Source organism: Muntiacus reevesi, chromosome 2, assembly GCF_963930625.1.
Source record: "Muntiacus reevesi chromosome 2, mMunRee1.1, whole genome shotgun sequence".
NCBI classification, from domain to species: domain Eukaryota; kingdom Metazoa; phylum Chordata; class Mammalia; order Artiodactyla; family Cervidae; genus Muntiacus; species Muntiacus reevesi.
In genome coordinates, this window is record NC_089250.1 from 265,874,953 (window position 1) to 265,893,875 (window position 18,923).

Sequence of the window (18,923 nt, forward strand, 5' to 3'; positions counted from 1 at the left end):
AGTAGGTATGCGGGTTTGATGAATAAAAAAGGGAAATCAGGCTAGGGCCAGCTCTGCAGGGCCTCATGGGCCACAGGCAGGAGCCTGGGCTTTGTCTCCAGGGCCCTGGGGAACCATGGAAAGGTTTAGCGCAAGGCAGGGAGCATTTCTCTCTGACTTTGTGTGGAGGGTGAATGAGAGAGGATGGGACTGACAGAGGAGACAAGGCGGGAGGCAGAGAGGGCCCTGGGAGGAGAGAAGGGGGAGGGTCTATGGAGAGGAAGAAGAATATGCTTTGGGAAGTGTTGAAAGACAAAGGAAGGGGGGAAGAAAAGAAGGAAAGAATGAGAAAGAGAGACTTATGAAACCCATAAAGCCAGGAGCCAGGACTTTACTGGGGGTCCAGTGGTTAGGACTCTGAGCTCCCAATGCAGGGGGCACAGGTTTGATCCCTGGTCAGGGATGATCCCACATGCTGCATGGCCAAACCAAACAAACCAGAAGATGGAGACGTTGCAGCAGGGATGGAATTTTAGATAACATGGCTTGAGGAAAATGGGAAGGATGAGAAGAAAGCCATGGGATGGGTTAGGAGGATTCTCCAGAGCGGGTAAACAGTGAGGTGTCTGGGTTTTATTACAAGGGCAGTGGGAGCCACTGGGAGGTTATAATGGTTTTAATGGACTCCTGTGACAGCTAAGTAGAAAAGGACAGTGAGGGCAAGGGCAGAAGCGAGGACCCGGGAGGAGACTCGCTGGAACCCAGGACTGGCATGGGAGGCACTGATGAATGAATACAAAGAAAGAATTCAATAAATTAACTATAATGTAATAATGATAACACACTTAAAATTACTGGGAGTTTAATGGAGCTTAAATATGCCTGGTCCTAAACAAATTGCTCCACATAGATTATCTCTTTGAATTCTGGCACAGCCTTGCGGCAAGGACTATTCTTGGTCGCCCTTTACAGGTGAGAGGCGCAGGGTGCAGAGAGGTGAGGTAACTTGCCTGGGTCCCCCAGCTGAAAAGTGATGGAGCCGAAATCAAACTCAGGGCTCGGTGTCCACGTGGGCGACACTTGCTGATGGGACGGGAGCGTACAAGCAGGGGTTGGACAGAGGGTGTGATTCGCAGGCGTTTGGCTGAAGCAACTGAGAGAGGAAGGGAGAATATAGCGGACAAAGAGCAGAGGGCTGGGGGACCTGGGAGCCAGAAGGCCCACCTTGTAGTATCTGTTGGTCGTGTTGTTCTGGAAGAGCGTGATGCACTTGCAGTCCAGGCGCCAATAGTGCCGCTTCCTCTGTTGGGAGAGGCGCTTGAGAGGGTGAGGTCGCCCGCCTGCATACTAGGCTGCTCTGACTCTAATCCCAGTCAAATCCCGCCCCTATTTCTAGCCCCGCCTCACCCCTCCTGGCCTCCTGCCTTAGTCCCGCCCCCAAATCCCGCCCCGCCCCCAAGCCCCTAGAGCCACCCATTTCTAGCTCTGCCTCCAGCATGACTCCGCCCATTCCAAGCCCCAGACAGCCCCGCCCCCTCAAGCCCCACCTCCTCCAACTCTAGCCCCACCTACCTGCCTCCACCCGCCCACTCACCAGTGTATCCTTGTTGCTGTAATGAACCACCCAGCCCTCTCGAAGCGTAGTGCTGGATTTCCGCGTCGTGTGTCGCACTGACTGCACCACCCTCATTAGGGGGATGTACCCCAGGGAGCTGAGAGTCGGGGAGAGAAGGAGAGGTTACAAGCAGAAAATAACCACAGTGCCTGGGGCTACAGCAGCAGGGAGGGGTGGAGAAGTGGTAGTCAATCTCTGGGTGGCTAGGGCGATTTCGGCCACACTTTTTTGCCTGTGTTTCCAGATTTACCATAATGAGGAAGGCGACTCTTGAGACCCACATTAAAGAGGCTGGTTTCCAAAGTCAGGCTGCCTGGCAAGAACTAATCTCTTCATGCCTCAGTTTCTCCGCCCAAAGGGGTTGTTGTGAGAAGTGAAGCCCTTCTTAGGAGCTTAGCAGAGTGTTTGGCACATGGTGGGCCCCCAATAAGTGGTCATTAGTACTGAACCCACTGATTGTGGAGCCAGTTGTGTGACACCAAGCAAGTGATTCAACCTCTCTGTGCCGCTGTGCATACGCTATTATTACAGTGAGGAAATGAAGGCAGAGAAAAATTAAGTGACTTGTGCAACTCCAGAGCCAACAATCTCTCTCTCTCTCTTTTTTTTTTTTTTTTTTTGCCACTAATCTCTTGATCCCTGTGCGAGAACCTGGACTGGACTGCCTGTGGCCACTTCTCTTTGCCTCTCTGAGACTCAATTTCCTCATTTGTGAAATAGGCTGCCTCTCCCAATAGCCCTCTCTTCTCAAGTGCTTCAAGGTCCAACTCTGATACCTTATCACTCTGTTAAAGCTAGGAAAGACCTGGAAAGACCTGGTAGAAAGGGATTCTGAGGTTCCCGGCGGCCAGGGCCGGTGGCACTAGGAGGAAACTCGGGGTGACCACTGTGATCTGAATACTGTCCCCCCCCCACCCCAGCCTCACTTCCCATCCTTTTCCCCTCATTCTCCCTGTTTCAGCCACTTCAGGTTGCTTGTTACTTCTGCAACAGGTCTCAGGAAACTGGGAAATGTAAAAGTACAGGGTGAAATCAACCCACGGTAGGGATGGGGAAGGGCCTTCGCTGGATGGGGCCCTGGGTACCTCTCAGATTTGCCCCCCTCTCCTTCCTCCTCCTCGCTGGCATGGAGAGCATTTTCTGAGTGGGAGCCAGGGATGAAACCAGAGTCATCTGGCTCATCTGTGAGGGAGCTCTTGTCAGCCTCGCTGAAATCAGTGGCCTCCTCCATGGGCACATCTGTGGGGACAGGGGAATCAGAGGGGCCTCCACCCAGTCCTGTCGCCTTTTCCCTCTCAGCACCCCTAGCTTCTTACCTCCATTGATGAGTGCCTCCCCCAGACAGTCGTTAGGGACGCGGGTGGCGCAGCGTTTGTGACAGTTGAACTTGCAGTCTGGTGGTAGGAGGACAAGGAATGTGGAGAGGGGGAGGGGGAGAAGAGAGGTCACCTCTAAGGGTTGACCCTTGATCCCTAGTCCCCAGTCTCGAAAGAGTCTGTTCTTGCTTTGGGGGGCAGGAAAACTAAATGATCCTACTCTGGTCATCCTGCCTTTGAGTCAAAGTCCTCAACCATGGAGTGGCTCGATTAAATGGAAGAGGGCCAGATGAAGTGTCCATGGCTTGACAGTCATAGGACTCACAGAGTCTAAATTTGGTGACTCTACAGTTCTATGATTCTAGACTCTAAGCCTCTAGAATCTGATAGCGTCAAAATTTTTAGGATTCTGTACATCCAGGAATGTAGAATGTAATGTTTCTATAGTTCTTTAGCTCCAAACATCTAAGATTCTAGAATTTGCTTGTTCTGAATCCTAGAATTGGATGGCTCTAACTTTTTATGGATCTAGACTTCTGGTATTCCAGGATTTGATCATTCAAATTTCTGGGATCCTAGATTTCTAGGACTCTGGAATGTGATGCCTCCAAGGCTATATGGTTCTAGACTTTTCAGACTCAAATGTGTTGTTTCTAGGTTTCTATCATTCTCACTTCCTATAGTTTTAAAGTTCTAACATTCTGAGAATCTTTTTTTTTTTTACTTTAAAAATCCCATGTATTTGGAAATTAAATGCCCACTTTTAAATGATGGGTGTATCTAAGAAACTATAACAAGGACAGAAAATATTTGTCATAGAATAGGTATGAAAAGATAATTTACCCAAATTTGTTGCATGCAGCTGTAGTTGCTCAATGCAATTAAGTACAATGTGGAGTCTTGAATAAGGTATGAAACAAACAATGAACACCTGAGAATCTATAATTTGAGAGTTTTAATATTTCTGAGTCTAAGGTTCTGTGATTCATTCTGTTGAATCCTATGATCCAGAAGTCTTGAAGCTTATGTTTCTACAATTCTCTGATTTGAGAATTCTCAAGCTCTATGGTTTTAGAATTCCATGCTAAGAGTCATATGAATATAGATTTCTCAGGCGCTAGGATTACAAGTTTCTAAGGACTGAGCTTCTAGGATTCCAGAATTCCAAACGTTCTAGAACACCAGGATTCAGGGCACTCCGCTCTGAGACCCTGTGCTTCTAAAGAACAGGCCAGAGGTTCTTGTTTGCAGCCACAAGCCCAGCTGAGATCCTAAGCCTGTTAAGATTGTGTGTGTGTGTGTGTGTTGGGGGGGGGGGGGATTCTGACTCTGTCCCGCCCCCCACCGCCCCCCTCACCCCCACACCGGGGCCCTCGCTGACCTTTGCACTGCAGGCCCTGGCGAAAGAGGCCCTTGAGGAGTTTCTTGCAAGCCTGGCAGACGGTAGGCCGTGTGTAGCTGTGGATGAGGAAGGTGTGTGGCACCTTGACCTTGGACAGCAGCATCTTATCCAGCTCGATGGGGCGACCGGTGTAGGACGAGGCAGAAGATGAAGAGGAGGACGAAGGAGGGCGGCGAGGGATGAGCTCGGTGGTACTACGGCTCTATCAGACGTCAAGAGTGGAAGGGACACTCCAGTGAGTTGCCCCCACACCGGATCCCCCTCAGCCTCCAGCCACTCACCCTCTCCATTCTCCCAGCCTCTCACCAGCTCATCAGTCATGCTGAGCAGGGATTCAGAGGTGCCCAGGCGCACCGAGTGGCCGCTGGCCAGAGACGTGGACGACAGGCGTCGCTTGCGTGCCCCGCTGCAGTTGTTGGGGATGCTGAAGGCGCAGCGCTTGTGGTAATTCAGTCCGCAGCCTGTTGGGGGCGCCAGACGGTCAGATTCAGAGCCTCTACCGGGTCCCGGCTCTAAAGCTCCGCTCACCCCTTCCTCCTTTTCTGAGCTCTGGAACAGAGCAGATCCCTCGAGATACCTCTTCCTAGTGTAATTAACTTCAACGGAAAACTACAAAACCCAATTCAGGCAGAACTGCTAAGGGCTGAGAGACTGCAGGAGTAAAGGTCTGGGGAATTCCCTGGCGCTTTCGCTCTTGAGGATGCCGGTGCAATCCCTGGTCGGGACAATAAGCTCCAAGATGCGTGGGGCAGCCAGAAAAGAAAGAAAGAAAGGTTTGGGCCACCACCCTGGGCAGGTGAGGTGTTGGCTGAGGGCGAGGGAAATATGGACCAGGCAGTGGAGAAGGAAGACAAAGAAGCCACAGCCACGTGGCTAGTTGCAGCCCAGAGGATTGTCACAGTTAGGACTATTTCTTCCTTACTTTGTTATGAATACGTGCGGATACCAAATATTTTCTTCTTCCCTCCTCTACCCCGTTATCCTCTAACATAAGATATTAATAATAACTAGCTTTATATCACGGTATGTAAGTTGTTGTTCAATTGCTAAGTCGTGTCTGACTCTTTTACCACCCCATGGACTGTAGCACCTCCAGGCTCCTCTGTCCTTGGGATTCTCCAGGCAAGAATACTGGAGTGGGTTGTCATTTCCTTCTCCAGGGGATCTACCCGAACCAGGGATCAAACCCGCGTCTCCTTCATTGGCAGGCAGATTCTTTGCCACTGAGCCACCTGGTGAGTCCCGATATCTAAGTTACAGGATATCAAAGGAGAATAGGGACTATCACATGAGGACATTGCTTTCTGGGGAAAGAGCACATTTTCAGTCCCACTCCGGATGGTTGTATCCTATGAGGTGGAAGTGTGCCTTTGTTCTTTCTTTTCTATTTTTAATCCTTGACCATGATAGAGTCAGGCTCAGCTTGTCATTTCCTACTGGACTTCCTGAACGCTTCTCCATACATCGCTGATAATTCCAGATGACTCCAGGACTGCCCTCTGGAACAAAGAATCTTCCTTCAGGGACTCCCTTGGCCAAGACTCCATGCTTTCCAATGCAAGGGGCCTGGGTTCGATTCCTGGTCAGGGAAATAGATCCCACATGCTCCAACTAACAGTTGGAATGCTGCAACTAAAACCCGGCACAGTCAAACAAATTAAATAAACACTAAAAAAAAAAAAAAAAGTTCCTCCATCCTTTGGAAACTTCTTTTGGAACACCTCATGAAACCTGTCTTCTGGCAGCCTGCCTGTTACAGACTTTCCTGCTCCATAATTCCTCCTCCTAGGCAGTCTCGAATGCATGATGTCACAACTGTAGATGCAAGCTTCAGGGCCGCTGTTGGCACTGCTAGGAGTTCCAGGATGGCAAATCGCACACAGGAACCATGTCTCAGTTTCAGTCTTTAATCACTCACATGCTTCACAGAATTTCAGAATCTCATCTTTGACTCCTAGCGCGAATACCAAAGTGGAGTCAGTCTCCTGTAGGAAGGTTGTCACTGGCATTAAGGACAGGCATTTGGGCCTCTTCTGGGACCACGTGTACTTGGACTATCATCTGTGATGCCGGGCCAATCAAGTCCACTCAGACAGTGGCCATTAGAACTTAATGACACCAGGGATGTGCCATGATGAAGGTTATGCAAACCAAGACATCAAGAGTTGGATACAATGTGTGGACGAGAGCAATATTGATAGCAATGCATTAATTGGTTTTTGCAGGCCTAATACAGCTGTTATCTCTAGAGCCCTTAAATAATGCCATGAGTGTATTTAATTATGCTTTGTTTTTTGTTGTTGTTTTTGGCCATGCAGCATGCAGGATCTTAGTTCCCCGACCAGGGGTCGAAGCTGTGTCCCCTGCATTGGAAGAGTGGAGTCTTAACCACTGGCCCACCAGGGAAGTCCTCCACAAGCACATTTAGGGCTGCTGTTGCTGCTCAGTAGCTTCAGTCATGTGCGACTCTTTGCGACCCCATAGACTGTAGCCAGGGCTTCCTTGGTGGCTTAGCGGCAAAGAACCTGCCTGCAGTGCAGGAGTCGCAGGAGACATGGGTTTGATTCCTGAGTCGGGAAGATCCCCTGGAGGAGGGCATGGCAACCCACTCCAGTATTCTTGCCTGGAGAATCCCATGATAGAGGAGCCTGGCGGGCTACGGTCCATGGGGTCGCAGAGAGTTGGACATGACTGAAGCGACTTAGCATTCATGCACACACGCAGACTGTGGCTCTCCAGGCTCCTCTGTCCATGGGATTCTCCAGGCAAGAATACAGATGTGGGATGCCGTGCCCTCCTCCTCCAGGGTATCTTTCTAACCCTGGGGATTCAACCTGCACTTCCTGCCTGCATTGCAGGCAGATTCTTCACTGCTGAACCACTAAGGAAGTCCCATATTTAGGAATGCATGATAAGAGTCCTCACCAGTACCGTGGGCCATCTGAAACATAGGGTATCAGGGACTCCAGATCTCTATATGAGCCTGATAGCCACAAAGCCGGAGATCCTTAGACAATGGGACATCTGAGAATACCTTCTAACAGTGGGTCACACTGAATAAACAATGGTGGTACAGATCATCATCTTAGAATGGATGGTCCTCATTTGCTGTGTATAGAGCCCAGCTAAGGCGTGCAGTGCCGCCCTTATCTTCAGGGTAGGTGTGATCTCAACGTTCCTGATCAGAAGCATCAAAGACAGAAACAGTGAACCTGTGGACCCCAACTCTTGGGCTTAACCTTAAGACAACTTGTCTCAAAGGAACACACTGTGTTCCTTTATTTTTTTTAAAGTATGACTTAAGGAGATGCGTAAGGGTTCTTGTTATGGACTGAATGCTTGTGTTCTCCCCAGATTCATCTACTGAAGCCCTAATCGTCAATGTGACTGTATTTGGAGATAGGGCCTTTAAGGAAGGAATTAAGTTTAAGCGAGGCCCTAAGGATGGGGCCCTAATCAGGGGGACCGGGATCCTTATAAAAAGAAGAGACATGAAAAATTGCCCTCTCCCCACGTGCTATGTGAGCACACAATGAGATGGTAGCCATCGGCAAGCTAGGAAGACAGCCCTCAGCAGGAACCACATCTTGTCAGAATCCAGATCTTGGACCTTCCAGCCTCCAGAACCAAGAGAAAATAAATCTCATTGTTTACACCACCCAGCCCTTGATCTTTTGTTAGGACAGCCCTAGGAGAAGGAAGTGCCAAGTTGCCACGGGGTGGACGTTGATGGTCAGCTCTATGTGTCACATCCCCAGTTATTAATCAGCGTGTTACTGCGAAGGTATTTGGCGATGTGATTCAAGTCCACAATCAGCTGACTTTAAGTGAGGGAAATCATCCTAGTTAATCTGGGTGGGCCGGTTTCAGTCCGTTGAAAGGTTTAAAGAGCAACCTGACATTTCCCAGGTGGAGAGACGTTTCAGCTCTTGCCTGAGAGTTCCAGCTTGCCCTTCCTGAAGGCCCACCACATGGATTTCAGAGTTGCCAGCGCACACAATCCTGGAAGCCAATTCCCTCCAAAAAAATAACTTAATATATGCTCCCTCCAGGCTATGTTTATCGCATTGGTGCCTGACTGGTACGGTTCCGCTCTCTTCTCCATCACCCCTTTTCTACCCCAAAGCATCTGTCTGGGAGCTCCACCTCCCAGTCCCCACCTCCCACTCCCAAACCTAGTCCCACCCAGACCCCGCCCCCACCCAGGCCCCGCCTCCTGCCCCCACCTCCAGTTCCTCCCCCAAGCCCTGCCTCCGGGCGCTCACCTCGCCTTCCGAGCCCCCCCTCCTTAGGCCCCACCTCCAGATCCTGAGCTCCACCCCGGCCCCGCCCTCACGCCACGCCCTTCCTCTTGGCCCCGCCTCCAACCCCCTCGGTCTCTCACCATCACACTTGAGGCCCTGGCGAACTAGGCCGAAGAGCATTTCCCCGCAGTGGTCGCAGAAGGCAGGCGCTCGGTACGAATGAACGGTAAGGGCATGCGGGCGGATCTGGAAGTCCTCGAAGGTGGCCGAAGCTGCAGGCAGCAGGGAGGGGCGCATGGTTGAGCCGCGACCAGCGGTGGCCATTTCAGCCCCCGCGTTCCCAGGTTTCTGCTAGTCCTCCCAGCTGCAAGGTTTGATCTCTCCTTCAATCATTTACTCGCATCCTACATTCGACCCGGGTTCAAATCCCAGCTCCACCACTGGCCAGAACACCTATGTACCTATGCCAGGAGCTGAGGGGAGGGGGAATGGGGAGTTGTTTAATGGGTGCAGAGTTCCAGTTTTGCAATATGAAAGCAGTTTTGGAGGTTGATTGCATAACAATGTGAATGTGATTAACACTTTAAAACACTGGACTTTTTAAATGGTTAAAATGGTAGTTTTATGTTATGTATATTTCATCACAATTTTAAAATGTTTAACTCAAAAAAAAATACAAATGCTTGGGTCCCACCCTCAGAGTTTCTCATCTACTTGATCTGGGAAGTGTAAAAAAAAGAGAGAGAGAGAGAGAAAGACAAAACAAAAGAAAATACCTATGTTTCTTACTTTTCTCATCTGTAAACTGGAAATTCAACAAATAGTTTCTGGATATTGTTCCAGGGGCTGGGGACACTACATAGAACAACACAGACAAAATCTCTGCCTGGCCTCTAGTAAGGGAGACTGACAAACAAAATAAATAAGAGAAATACTCTCATTTAACGGTCTCCCAATCTAACAGTTACTCTGTGCCAGGCGCTATGCTGAGCTGTTGTTGCTGTTTAGTTGCTAAGTTGCGTCCAAGTCTTCTGTGGAGTCTGTAGCCCACCATGGGATTTCCCAGGCAAGAATACTAGAGTGGGCTGCCATTTCCTTCTCCAGGGGATCTTCTTGATCCAGGGATCACACCTGTGTCTCCTGCATTGGCAGGTGGGTTCTCTACCACTGAGCCACTGAGTCACACTGTGCTGAATACTTTATAATATTAACAAATTTAGCCTTCTCAAGAGCCCACTGAGGTACATGATTATCCCTGTTTTCTAGATGAAAAGACTACAGCACAGATAGGTGAAGCAATCTGCCCAAGGTACCACAGCTAGCAAGGTACAGAACTCAAATTCAAATCCAGGCCAGGGTGGCTCTAGAGTTCATGCTTTTAACCCTGTACATGAGAATGTTAGTTGCTAGTCGTGTCCAACTCTTTGCGAGCCCATGGACCATAGCCCGCCAGGCTCCTCTGTCCATGGGATTCTCCAGGCAAGAATACTAGAGTGGGTTGCCATTCCCTTCCCCAGGGGATCTTCCTGACCCAGTATACATTCTGCTTCTGAAATTTTTAAGCAATAAAATATACACTAACTGAGAAGTCAGTAAATGCTTGGGAGAAAAATTAAGCAAAGAGGTTAGATAGGGAAGATGCAAGAGGTACCATTTTAAATAGGTGGTCAGGGGAAGTCCCTGGCAGTCCAGTGGTTAGGACTTGGTGCTTTCACTGCCTGGGGCTGGGGATCAATCCTTGGTTGGGGAACTAAGATCCTCAAAAGCTGTGCTACACGGTCAAAATAAAATAGGTAGTCAGGGAAGGATTTCTTGAGGAGATGACATGAAGATATAGGCCTGAAAAAGGTAAGGGTCTGGAACATGCAGGAATCTAGCAAAGAACAGGCCCAGTATCTTTTTTCTTTCTTTCTTTTTAAAAAGTATTTTATTTATTTGGCTTCACTGGATCTTAGCTGTGGGATATGGAATCTAGTTCCCCAACCAGAGATTGAACCCGGGCCCCCTGCATTGGGAGCACAGACCACTTGGCCACTGGACCACCAGGGACGTCTCCGTCCCCAGTATCTTAATAGTATCTGCTTACAGTTCTTTTTAATGGGTTAAATGAATATATGGAAAGCTCTATTTTTTTGTTTTGTTTGCACCTTACCACATTGCTGATGGGATTTTAGTTCCCAGACCAGGGATTAAACCTGGGCCCTTGGCAGTGAGCTTGGGGTCCTAACAACTGGACTGCCAGGGAAGTCCTGGAAAACTCTTAAAATAGTACCTGACACAGAGAAAATGCTCAATAATATGTTAGCTATTATTTTAAAAGCTTTGTTTTTGGACTAAATCTTGTTGGGCTCCCTACCCCCACCCAAATTTCTGTCTATCATTAAGTTACTTTTCTTATATTATGCAATGGAAAGGGGACTGTGTTCTATGTGCCAAGCACTGTTTACACACTCAGGATAAAGCTCTGAACAAGAGAGATTTTTCACCCCACTCTCAGAGAGCTGACATTCTTTTGAGGAAAGAGACAAGAAACACTAAAAAAGAAAAGAATAGGGACTCCCTGGTGATTCAGTGGCTAAGATTCTGCACTCCCAATGCAGGAGGCCCAGGTTTGATCCCTGGTCAGGGAACTAGATCCCACAAGTCAAAACTAAGACCTGGCACAGCCAAATAGGTAAAGATGTGTTAAAAAACAAAAACATCAAAAGCCAAAACCAGAAACAAAAAAGCAAGTGCAAAGGCCCTGAGGTGGGAGGGAGCCTAGTTTCTTCAAGGGACAGAAGGCAGACAAGATGGTTGGACCAAAGAAAGTAAGAAGGACATTGTTAAGAAATGAATTCAGGGAATTGGCAGGGGCCAGGTCATGCACAACCTTGAGACCATATTGAGGAGTTGTCTTTTTTTCTTCCAAGGGTACTGAGGAGCCATGGGAGGATTCTGAATGGTGGAGTGTCATGAGCTGACTTAGGTGTTACTGCAGTAATCTAGGCATGAGGTGATGGCGGCTTGGATCCATGGAGAGAATAAGAAATATTCAGGATGTAAACTAAGGCTGCGATCCATAGGTACAATGATGGACCAAGTAAAGGGTTTCAAGAAAAAGAAGAGTCAGGGATGACTCAAGGTTTGGGGCTTGAGCACCTGGGTAAATGCTGGTATCCTTCACCAAGCTGGAGAAGATTGTAGGAAGAGAAGGGTTAGAAGGGCGGGGGTCTTCCCTGGTGGTCCAGTGGTTAAGACACTGCACTTCCACTTCAGAAGGCATGGGTCCAATCCTTGGTGGGGGAACTAAGATCCCATATGCCCAGCGGTGTGACCAAAAAAAAAAAAAAAAGGCAAAATCAAGATTTCTGTCTTGGACAGGCTATATCTGAGGTGCCTGGAGGCACCCGGTAAAAGCACCAGGAACAAGACTAGGGTTTAGGGGGAGACCAAGATGAAGATAAACATCCAAGGGTTGTGAGACTCTAGGAGGGAGGTAAATCCAAACTTCTAATTGTCATCCATCCATCCAGCAAATTTTACTGAGCATTGGAGCACTTAAGGTGGGGTTGGGGGCAAGGGAGGACACACAACCTGAGTAAGGAAGGTACCTCCCACCCACCTCAGCCTTTCTCCGAGAACCAAGGGCTAAAGATCCCTCTAAGTGCTGAGAGCTTGCACATCTATCAAATGGGAATGGCCAGTGGGTGGGCTAGATTCTGGCTGAAAATCCAGGTGCCCGGGTTTCATCTCCCGCTGCAGAGTCTGATTGAATTAAGCATGTCATTGAGAGGAGACACAGACAGCAAAACATTTTGGACTTTATATCAAGGTGACGCGTAGGTCTAGAAAGGGACAAATCAGAAACGCATAGCTCGATGAAACGTCAAACTCTTTACGCCGTGTCACCAGCATCCTGATGGATAAATGGAAGTTTCAATCACTGAGACCGCCCCCCCCCCCACCCACCCCGCCCACTGCAGCTTCCTCAGAGGCACCCACTCTCCTGGCTTCTGCCAAAATAGCATAAATGTCTTTGTGCTTCGTAAATGCCATGATTCAATGCCTAGCTTAGCTTCTGTCCCTTAAGCAAGGTGTGTGAGATCCATCCGGGTTGCTCTGGCTCATTTACGTTCAGAGCGGGGCGAATTCCACGGCGTGCAGGGACCACATCTACCCATTCCCATTCCGGGAAGAGGGAGTTTATAAGAGGTCCTGCGGGGCTAATTTGCAGCCAACCCTTAGAACCACGGGTCCCTAATTTGAAGAACTAAGTGTCTGGGCCTACCCCGCCCCGCCTCCTACCGATGTCCCCGCCCCCCGCTCGAGGCTCCGCCCCTAGGCGGGCCTCGGTCTCTCACCCGACAGTACCACCTCCACCAGGTCGCCCTCCTGGATGTCTCCGGCGGAGCGAACCAACTGCAGGAGGTTGGCCGACGTGGGGTCATGTTTGAAGAGCAGGATCTTGTCGTAAAGGCCGTAGAAGCCACACTCGGGGAACTGAGGGGCAGGAGAGGGACGTGGTGATGGAAAAGCTCAGAGCAGCGGTCTGGAACCTTCCCAGGGCAGGGCCGGCTGTTTCCCCCGGAAACTCAAGAGACCCCGCAGCCCCTTGCTTCCTGCCTGTACCCTCCCAAACCCAGCTAGAGCTGAGCTGGGCAGGGTGCCAGAGACCCAGGTGTGCCGAGCGAGAGCCGCCTGCTAGAGGTGGGGAGGGAGACTGGCTCTGGGATCTTGGGGACCTAAATCTTCTGGAAGTGAGAGGGGCAGGGCTGAGTGAGCACCCCTTCCCTTATCTCCACACCACCTCCTGCTCCCGCAGCCCCCCACTTCCCCCCTCCTTGTCCCCCAGTCACCAGTTTCCTTCCTGAATCTATTGTCCCTGTTACCTGGCTCCACGCCCAGCACTGGGGCTGGGCAATCTGGAAGGAGGAGATTTAAGACTCCTGGTTGGGGGTGGTGGGGTGGCATGGGGGGGGGGGGTGCAGAAAGCCTAGGGCTCCAAGGAGTTGGAGATAGGCAGGGTGCCCCCACCCAAAGCCCCAAGAACCCAGGTGCCCCGGTTCCCAGCTGGGGGGGGGGGGACAGGAAATGAAACCTGTAGAACAGAAAGTGAAACCACTCAGGTGGAGCTGCTGGAAGGAAGAAAAGGGGCCCTACTACACCTGGACAGGGAGGGCAGAAAAGAAAACTGGGGTGAGGACTGAGGGGGTAGGCTGATGACTTGAGCAGATAAAGAATCTCACCTAGGGAACAACTGCTCTCCCCTCAGCCTGACTCCCCAAGGAGCAGGCTGAGTTGGGTGTGGGAGCTGGTTGAGGGGAAGGGGGGTTGGTGGCAAAGGAAACTCATCTGTTCTTGCTGCTGGGAGAGGGTCCCCAGGTGCCAGGACTCCAAGTCCTGACTGCCCCCGGGGGCTTTCTCTAAGTTTCCTTGTTTGTAAAATGGGAGAGTTGGCCAGGTTCCTCGTGTTTTCTCTGAAGCCCAGAGAATCCATTCCCAGGGTCTAAGAAGATTCTAGAATTTGAATATTTGGGGATTCCAGCATGCTCCTATGATAGGATTCATTTCTAGATTCCAACGAATTATTATAAAGTTTAGACTTTTAACTACCTAGATTAGCAGTAGACTAATATTTTAATGTTGTAGGGATCTGCCAAACTAGAATTCTAATATTTGAATATCTTAGCCTAAAAGGATTTCAACAACCCAGCGTACCAAAATTCTACATTTTAATGCTCTAGGATTCTAACAACACGGGAATCGAATATTCCAACATTTTAATGTTTTAGTATTTCAACCACCTCGGGGTCTAATGTTTGAACACTTCAATACCAGAGGAGTCAGTTACCTAGCAGTTGCATATTCCAACAATGTAGAATTCTAACATTTTTAAAGTTCAAAATTCCAACAGTAGAGTAGCCCACTATTCTAACTTTTAGCGTTCTCGAATTAAAGCATTGTGTCCCACCTGATTTTCCTCTTGACAAGATTCCCCAGGCCCCAACCCCAGTGACCATGATGTCCAAAGCAAAGAGTGGGATGGAGTGGGGAAGGCTCGTGTTGACAGGCCAGCCTCAGAGCTGAAGGGTGGGGACACCGATCAGGAGCGGGGACAGAGATCTCAGAACCTCTGGGGATTTCGAAGAGGCGCGCCTGCCCCTCCACACACATGTCCGGCCTGGGGGAGGGCAGAGATTGGTCTCTGAGACTTCACTTGCCCCTGGCAGTTAGTTCAGGGTGCGCACCCACACCCACACATGTCACCCGATCGCCCCGGCTTCAATTTCTACTGTTTCCACCAAGTCGGAGGCTGGGGTGGGCCCAGGCAGGGAGGTCTCCCACATCTGGGGCTCCCGCCTGCTCCTTCTCGGCTCCTACACCTGGCCGGCCCCTCCCTTCCTCCCTGCTGTCTGCGGCAAACAAAAACATGCAGGGACATGCAATTCGGGGAGGCCTCTGGGGCACCCCACCCTGGACCAGGCCTCTCTCAAAGGGGTAGTGGGGTGAGGAGGCAACTGGGGGGCCAGTGCTGCACCCCCACCCCTCAGTAGCTCAAGGCTTAGTCCACTTCTCTCCCTCTTCCTTATAGTGGGCTCGAAACGACTTCTGCCAGCACCCACCCCCCACCTCCCAGACCTCTCCTAAAGCTGCGGCGGGGGGTGGGGGCGTGGGAAACCTGTGTGCTCACCTTCTGGTCGACGATGGAGCAAGCCAGCTGCTTCACGTGGGCCAGCTCAGAGGCGGCGGGCAACAGCACGAACTCGCGGGTTAGCCCGATCTGGATGTGGAAGGAGACCCCCGAGCCCGGGGCCGGGACCTGGGGCAGCAGCGGTGGCGGCGACTGCAGTTCCAGGCCGCCCGAGGGCGAAGGGGACCCCGGCCCGGGAGAGCCCGGGAGCCCGGCGGGATGGGAGGGGGCGGCGGCCATAGGGGAGGCCCGGGGTCGGCCGCCCGGCGCCCACCCCGGGATCCGGCTGGAGAAGCCTGGGCAGGGAGGCTTGGGTCACTGTAAACCTGGGATCTTACAAGCGGGGATCCCGGGGATCCAAGAAGAGAACACTGCCTGGCAGGTTGAGGGAACTTGAGGATGGTGGGATCCTGGGAAGTTAGAGAAAAGGAATCTAGTGGATCAGACGCCCACCCGGGAAATTAAAGGATCACAGATGATCAGAAAAGAGAAATCTAGTGGTTTTGGGGAGGGGGGCCAGCAATTGCGAGATACCAAGAAATCAAAGAAGAAAATCTAGTAGGTCCGGGTCACAGCGATCAGAAGAGCCCAGGATCCAAAGGATCCGTGGAGAGAGAAGGGATTGGAAAGGGAGCAGGTGGAGTCGAGAAGTCTGTGGCTCTAGGAAGAGAATCCATTTAAGAAGGGGGCCAGACGGATTCTCCAGACCTTGAGGGTGGAGAGCAGGAGCCTCTGAGTCGGGGATCGAATGGATCCCAGGGATCCGATGGCGGGCCCGGGGATGGGCAGAGGGATCCCGAGGGCCGGGGTGCTAAGGAGGGAATCTCACGGGTCTCGGAAGTTGGAGAAAAATTCGGTCGAGGCCCGCGGGGAAGGCGGTGTTACCATCGGCAATGGGGTGGCGGGGGGTGGGAGGGAAGGGTAAGTCACCCAGCGCAGGGAGCCCGTGGCTCTTTTTCCCCCTCCAAAGTTTAACTCCGCGGCGGCGGCCCAGGAGGAAGTGTTCAGAGTGACAGTTCAGTAGGCCAATCGGCACCGACCTTGGTGACGTCAGAGAGGGTGGAACCTGATGAGAGCCTGGGGGCGGAAGAGGAGGGCGGGCTCAGCGCGCCTCCAAGTTGGGGGTAACACCTCCCCCGCCCAGGCCTGGGAACCTGGGGTGGGAGATGCAGGACTGAGAGGAGAGACCGATTCCTCCCACCAACAAACCCATGTCTGGAAAGTTGACTTTTCCCTCAGCTGGTAAGGGAGGAGCAAGCCACCCTCACCCCCACCACAGGTCGCGAGGCCGGGGCTGAGGAGGCGTCTGGCCCTTTAAGTAAGGGAGCCATCTCGCCTGGCCTGCATCCGGCGCCCACCGCAGGGGAAAGGGTGGGAGACCGTGTCAGGTCCGGCCCGCTCTCCGGAGTGAGCCTGCCTCTTCCCAGAGCGTCACCCCGTCCTCCCCCGCGACACGCCCCAGCCCATTCCACAGGTGGGAAGACCGAGGCCTCCAGATGGGCAGAGATCCTTGCCTCGGGTCTTGCTCCAACGACTTTGGCCAAAGTGCCACGAACAGACGGGAGTGTCAGGGCTGGTGCACCCTGTGCCGGTAGAGTCAGGCACGGGGCCGGTGGAGAAGGGGTGTAATTTCCTTCCTCCTGTAGTCAGCTTCCCACTCTGCCCCAGTCTTTAGAAGGGTGAAGAGCCAAATAAAAGCCTAGGGGCGCCTGGAAGAACCATAGCAACCAGGGAGGACCACACATCCTCACCACCTCACAGACGGAAAGCACACTGTTCTCCGGGGGAGGTGTGCACGTGTCTCTCTCTGGGTAACTTTAGGTTGGTGACTTCTCCACTCTGAGGCTCTTTCTCTTATCTCTCAGATGGGAGAACAATTGGCCTGAGCCCAGAGGGTCTTTGTGGGGATTAATGAGACGGTGTAAGTGTTGCCTAAAACACAGCAGAAGCTCGGTCCTGCTGGCTGTGACTCTGATATACTGACACTCGGGTGCTGTGGGTGGGTTTGCTCAGTCATTCAGCAAGTATGAATTGAGGCCCTAGAATGTGCCAGGCCTGTTATAAAACACCCCTTCAAGGAGCCATTTGGATTTGATTTCTCCTCCCCAGCTAATAATAAGGGTGGCTACCATTTAGTTTACATACAGGAAGCTGAACCCTCAGAGAAGCAGAGTGACTTGGCCAAGATCATCCAGCGGGTAACTACCGCCCATGGGCTTCATTGAGAGGCCAAGGCCTCGCTGAGCCCCAGAGGGATCCAGGTTGAGATGGGCCACTGTATCTGGGCTGCCAACCAGCAGGACTGGGTGGGGGATGAGGACCTCAAAACGAGCCCCCTGCTCCTAAGAGGGCTGTTGGGGGGCAGCTGAGGTCGGTACAGTAGCGAATCTGCCACCACATCCGGGGGCTGGCTGGGGCTGGGGAAGGAAGTCTGAGGCTGGGGCGAAAACCTAAACCACCACCTGGGGAAGCAGCACGGAGCCTAGAGGGATTGGGGGGGGGGGGGGCGGGGGATGAGGCCACATGGCGCCTGAAGCTGGGCTCCTGTCAACCTTACCTGATGGCCTCTGCCCACCTGCGCCCTCTGTCCTGACAGGCGGGCGACTGCCACCGTGAAGTGCTAACAGGAGGGTGTACTTCTCAGGCCTTCATCCTTCCTTAAGTGTTCACGGGGCCCTGACAGGAGGTAGGCCCTGTTCTGGGCATTGGGGTGCAGCCCTTGATAAGCCAGGAGGTGGGCATTACTGTCTGGCTCTCTTTTCTGGGGATGCTGAGGTCCAGAGAGGTACTGGGATTGGCCCAAGGACTTCTGGCTGGTAGGGGTGGAGGCCTCCAAGCAAGCAGAGGGAGTCCCCAGGGACTGGATACAAATTCTGATGACCTGCTGGGCCCTGAACAACCTGCTGGGCTGCCTCGAGCCCCGGCCTCCATCTCTTATCCTCTGTACCATGTGTCATGGTCTGTCCTCACTCTGAGGTTGTGAGAACCCAGTGCAATGGCACCTGAAGAGCTAAGCACAGGGTCTGGCTCCCACTGAGCGAACAGCCAGCCAGTGATTCGGCCACCTCGAGAAGGGAGAGGAATCCCAGCAGCGTGGAGGTGTTCTGAGCGGGCAGGCCCTACACTCCATGCAGGCAGGGAGGGAAGGGGAGTGTTCAGTACTCTGGGTCAGGCATGCTGGGGGCAAGCGGGGGATGAAGAGTCTTGAGCTGAACGGTGCTGTCTATCATCAGCAAGTCAGGGCTCTGCCCCCAGGCTGCTACTGCAGCCCCTGGGGAGAGAGCGCTTAGGGACCGAAAGGAGGGGCACGGGGAGATTCGGTCCTGTGCCCCCACTTCCGTCCCTCCACCCACACCCCGCCCAAGCTCTGCCCCTCCAACCCTACCACAAAACCCCAACCCATCCTATCTCCTCTCTCCAAGCTCCACCCACCCGTGGCAGAGCCGGTGAGTCCTCCCCAAAAGTCCCCAGTCCCCTCGACACTCAGCACTGCCACCCATCTTACTCCAAAGGGTTTATTGAGACAAGTTTCACATACAAGTCAGGGCAGAGGGGACGGGGCTTATAAACAGGAACCTGGGAGGGGGGCCTGGGGGCACAGGGTGGAACCCAAAACAGAGTGAAATAAATAGAGGAAGAGAGTGAAGGGTCAGGAGTGGAAACGGACAGACTATCACACAGTGATAACAACATG

The 18,923-nt window shown here is 52.1% G+C and overlaps 1 protein-coding gene across 2 annotated transcripts in view; it reads right to left on the minus strand.

Annotated features, from left to right (window-relative positions):
- The window catches only part of PRKD2 (protein kinase D2), a 32,356-nt gene extending 16,164 nt beyond the window's left edge, over nt 1-16,192 (minus strand). Inside the window, exons 1-9 of one of the 2 annotated variants that reach the window (XM_065926361.1) lie at nt 15,230-16,192; nt 12,900-13,038; nt 8,697-8,828; nt 4,619-4,773; nt 4,292-4,514; nt 2,911-2,988; nt 2,680-2,833; nt 1,574-1,691; nt 1,204-1,281 (exon numbers count right to left, since the gene is read on the minus strand). In XM_065926361.1, the coding sequence (XP_065782433.1) occupies nt 1,204-1,281; nt 1,574-1,691; nt 2,680-2,833; nt 2,911-2,988; nt 4,292-4,514; nt 4,619-4,773; nt 8,697-8,828; nt 12,900-13,038; nt 15,230-15,469 (1,317 nt within the window). In that variant the 5' untranslated portion in view covers nt 15,470-16,192. Of the gene's footprint in view, nt 1-1,203; nt 1,282-1,573; nt 1,692-2,679; nt 2,834-2,910; nt 2,989-4,291; nt 4,515-4,618; nt 4,774-8,696; nt 8,829-12,899; nt 13,039-15,229 lie in introns of those variants that run through there. The other variant, XM_065926363.1, reaches the window with a different exon arrangement.
- Between the last annotated feature and the right edge of the window lie 2,731 nt (nt 16,193-18,923).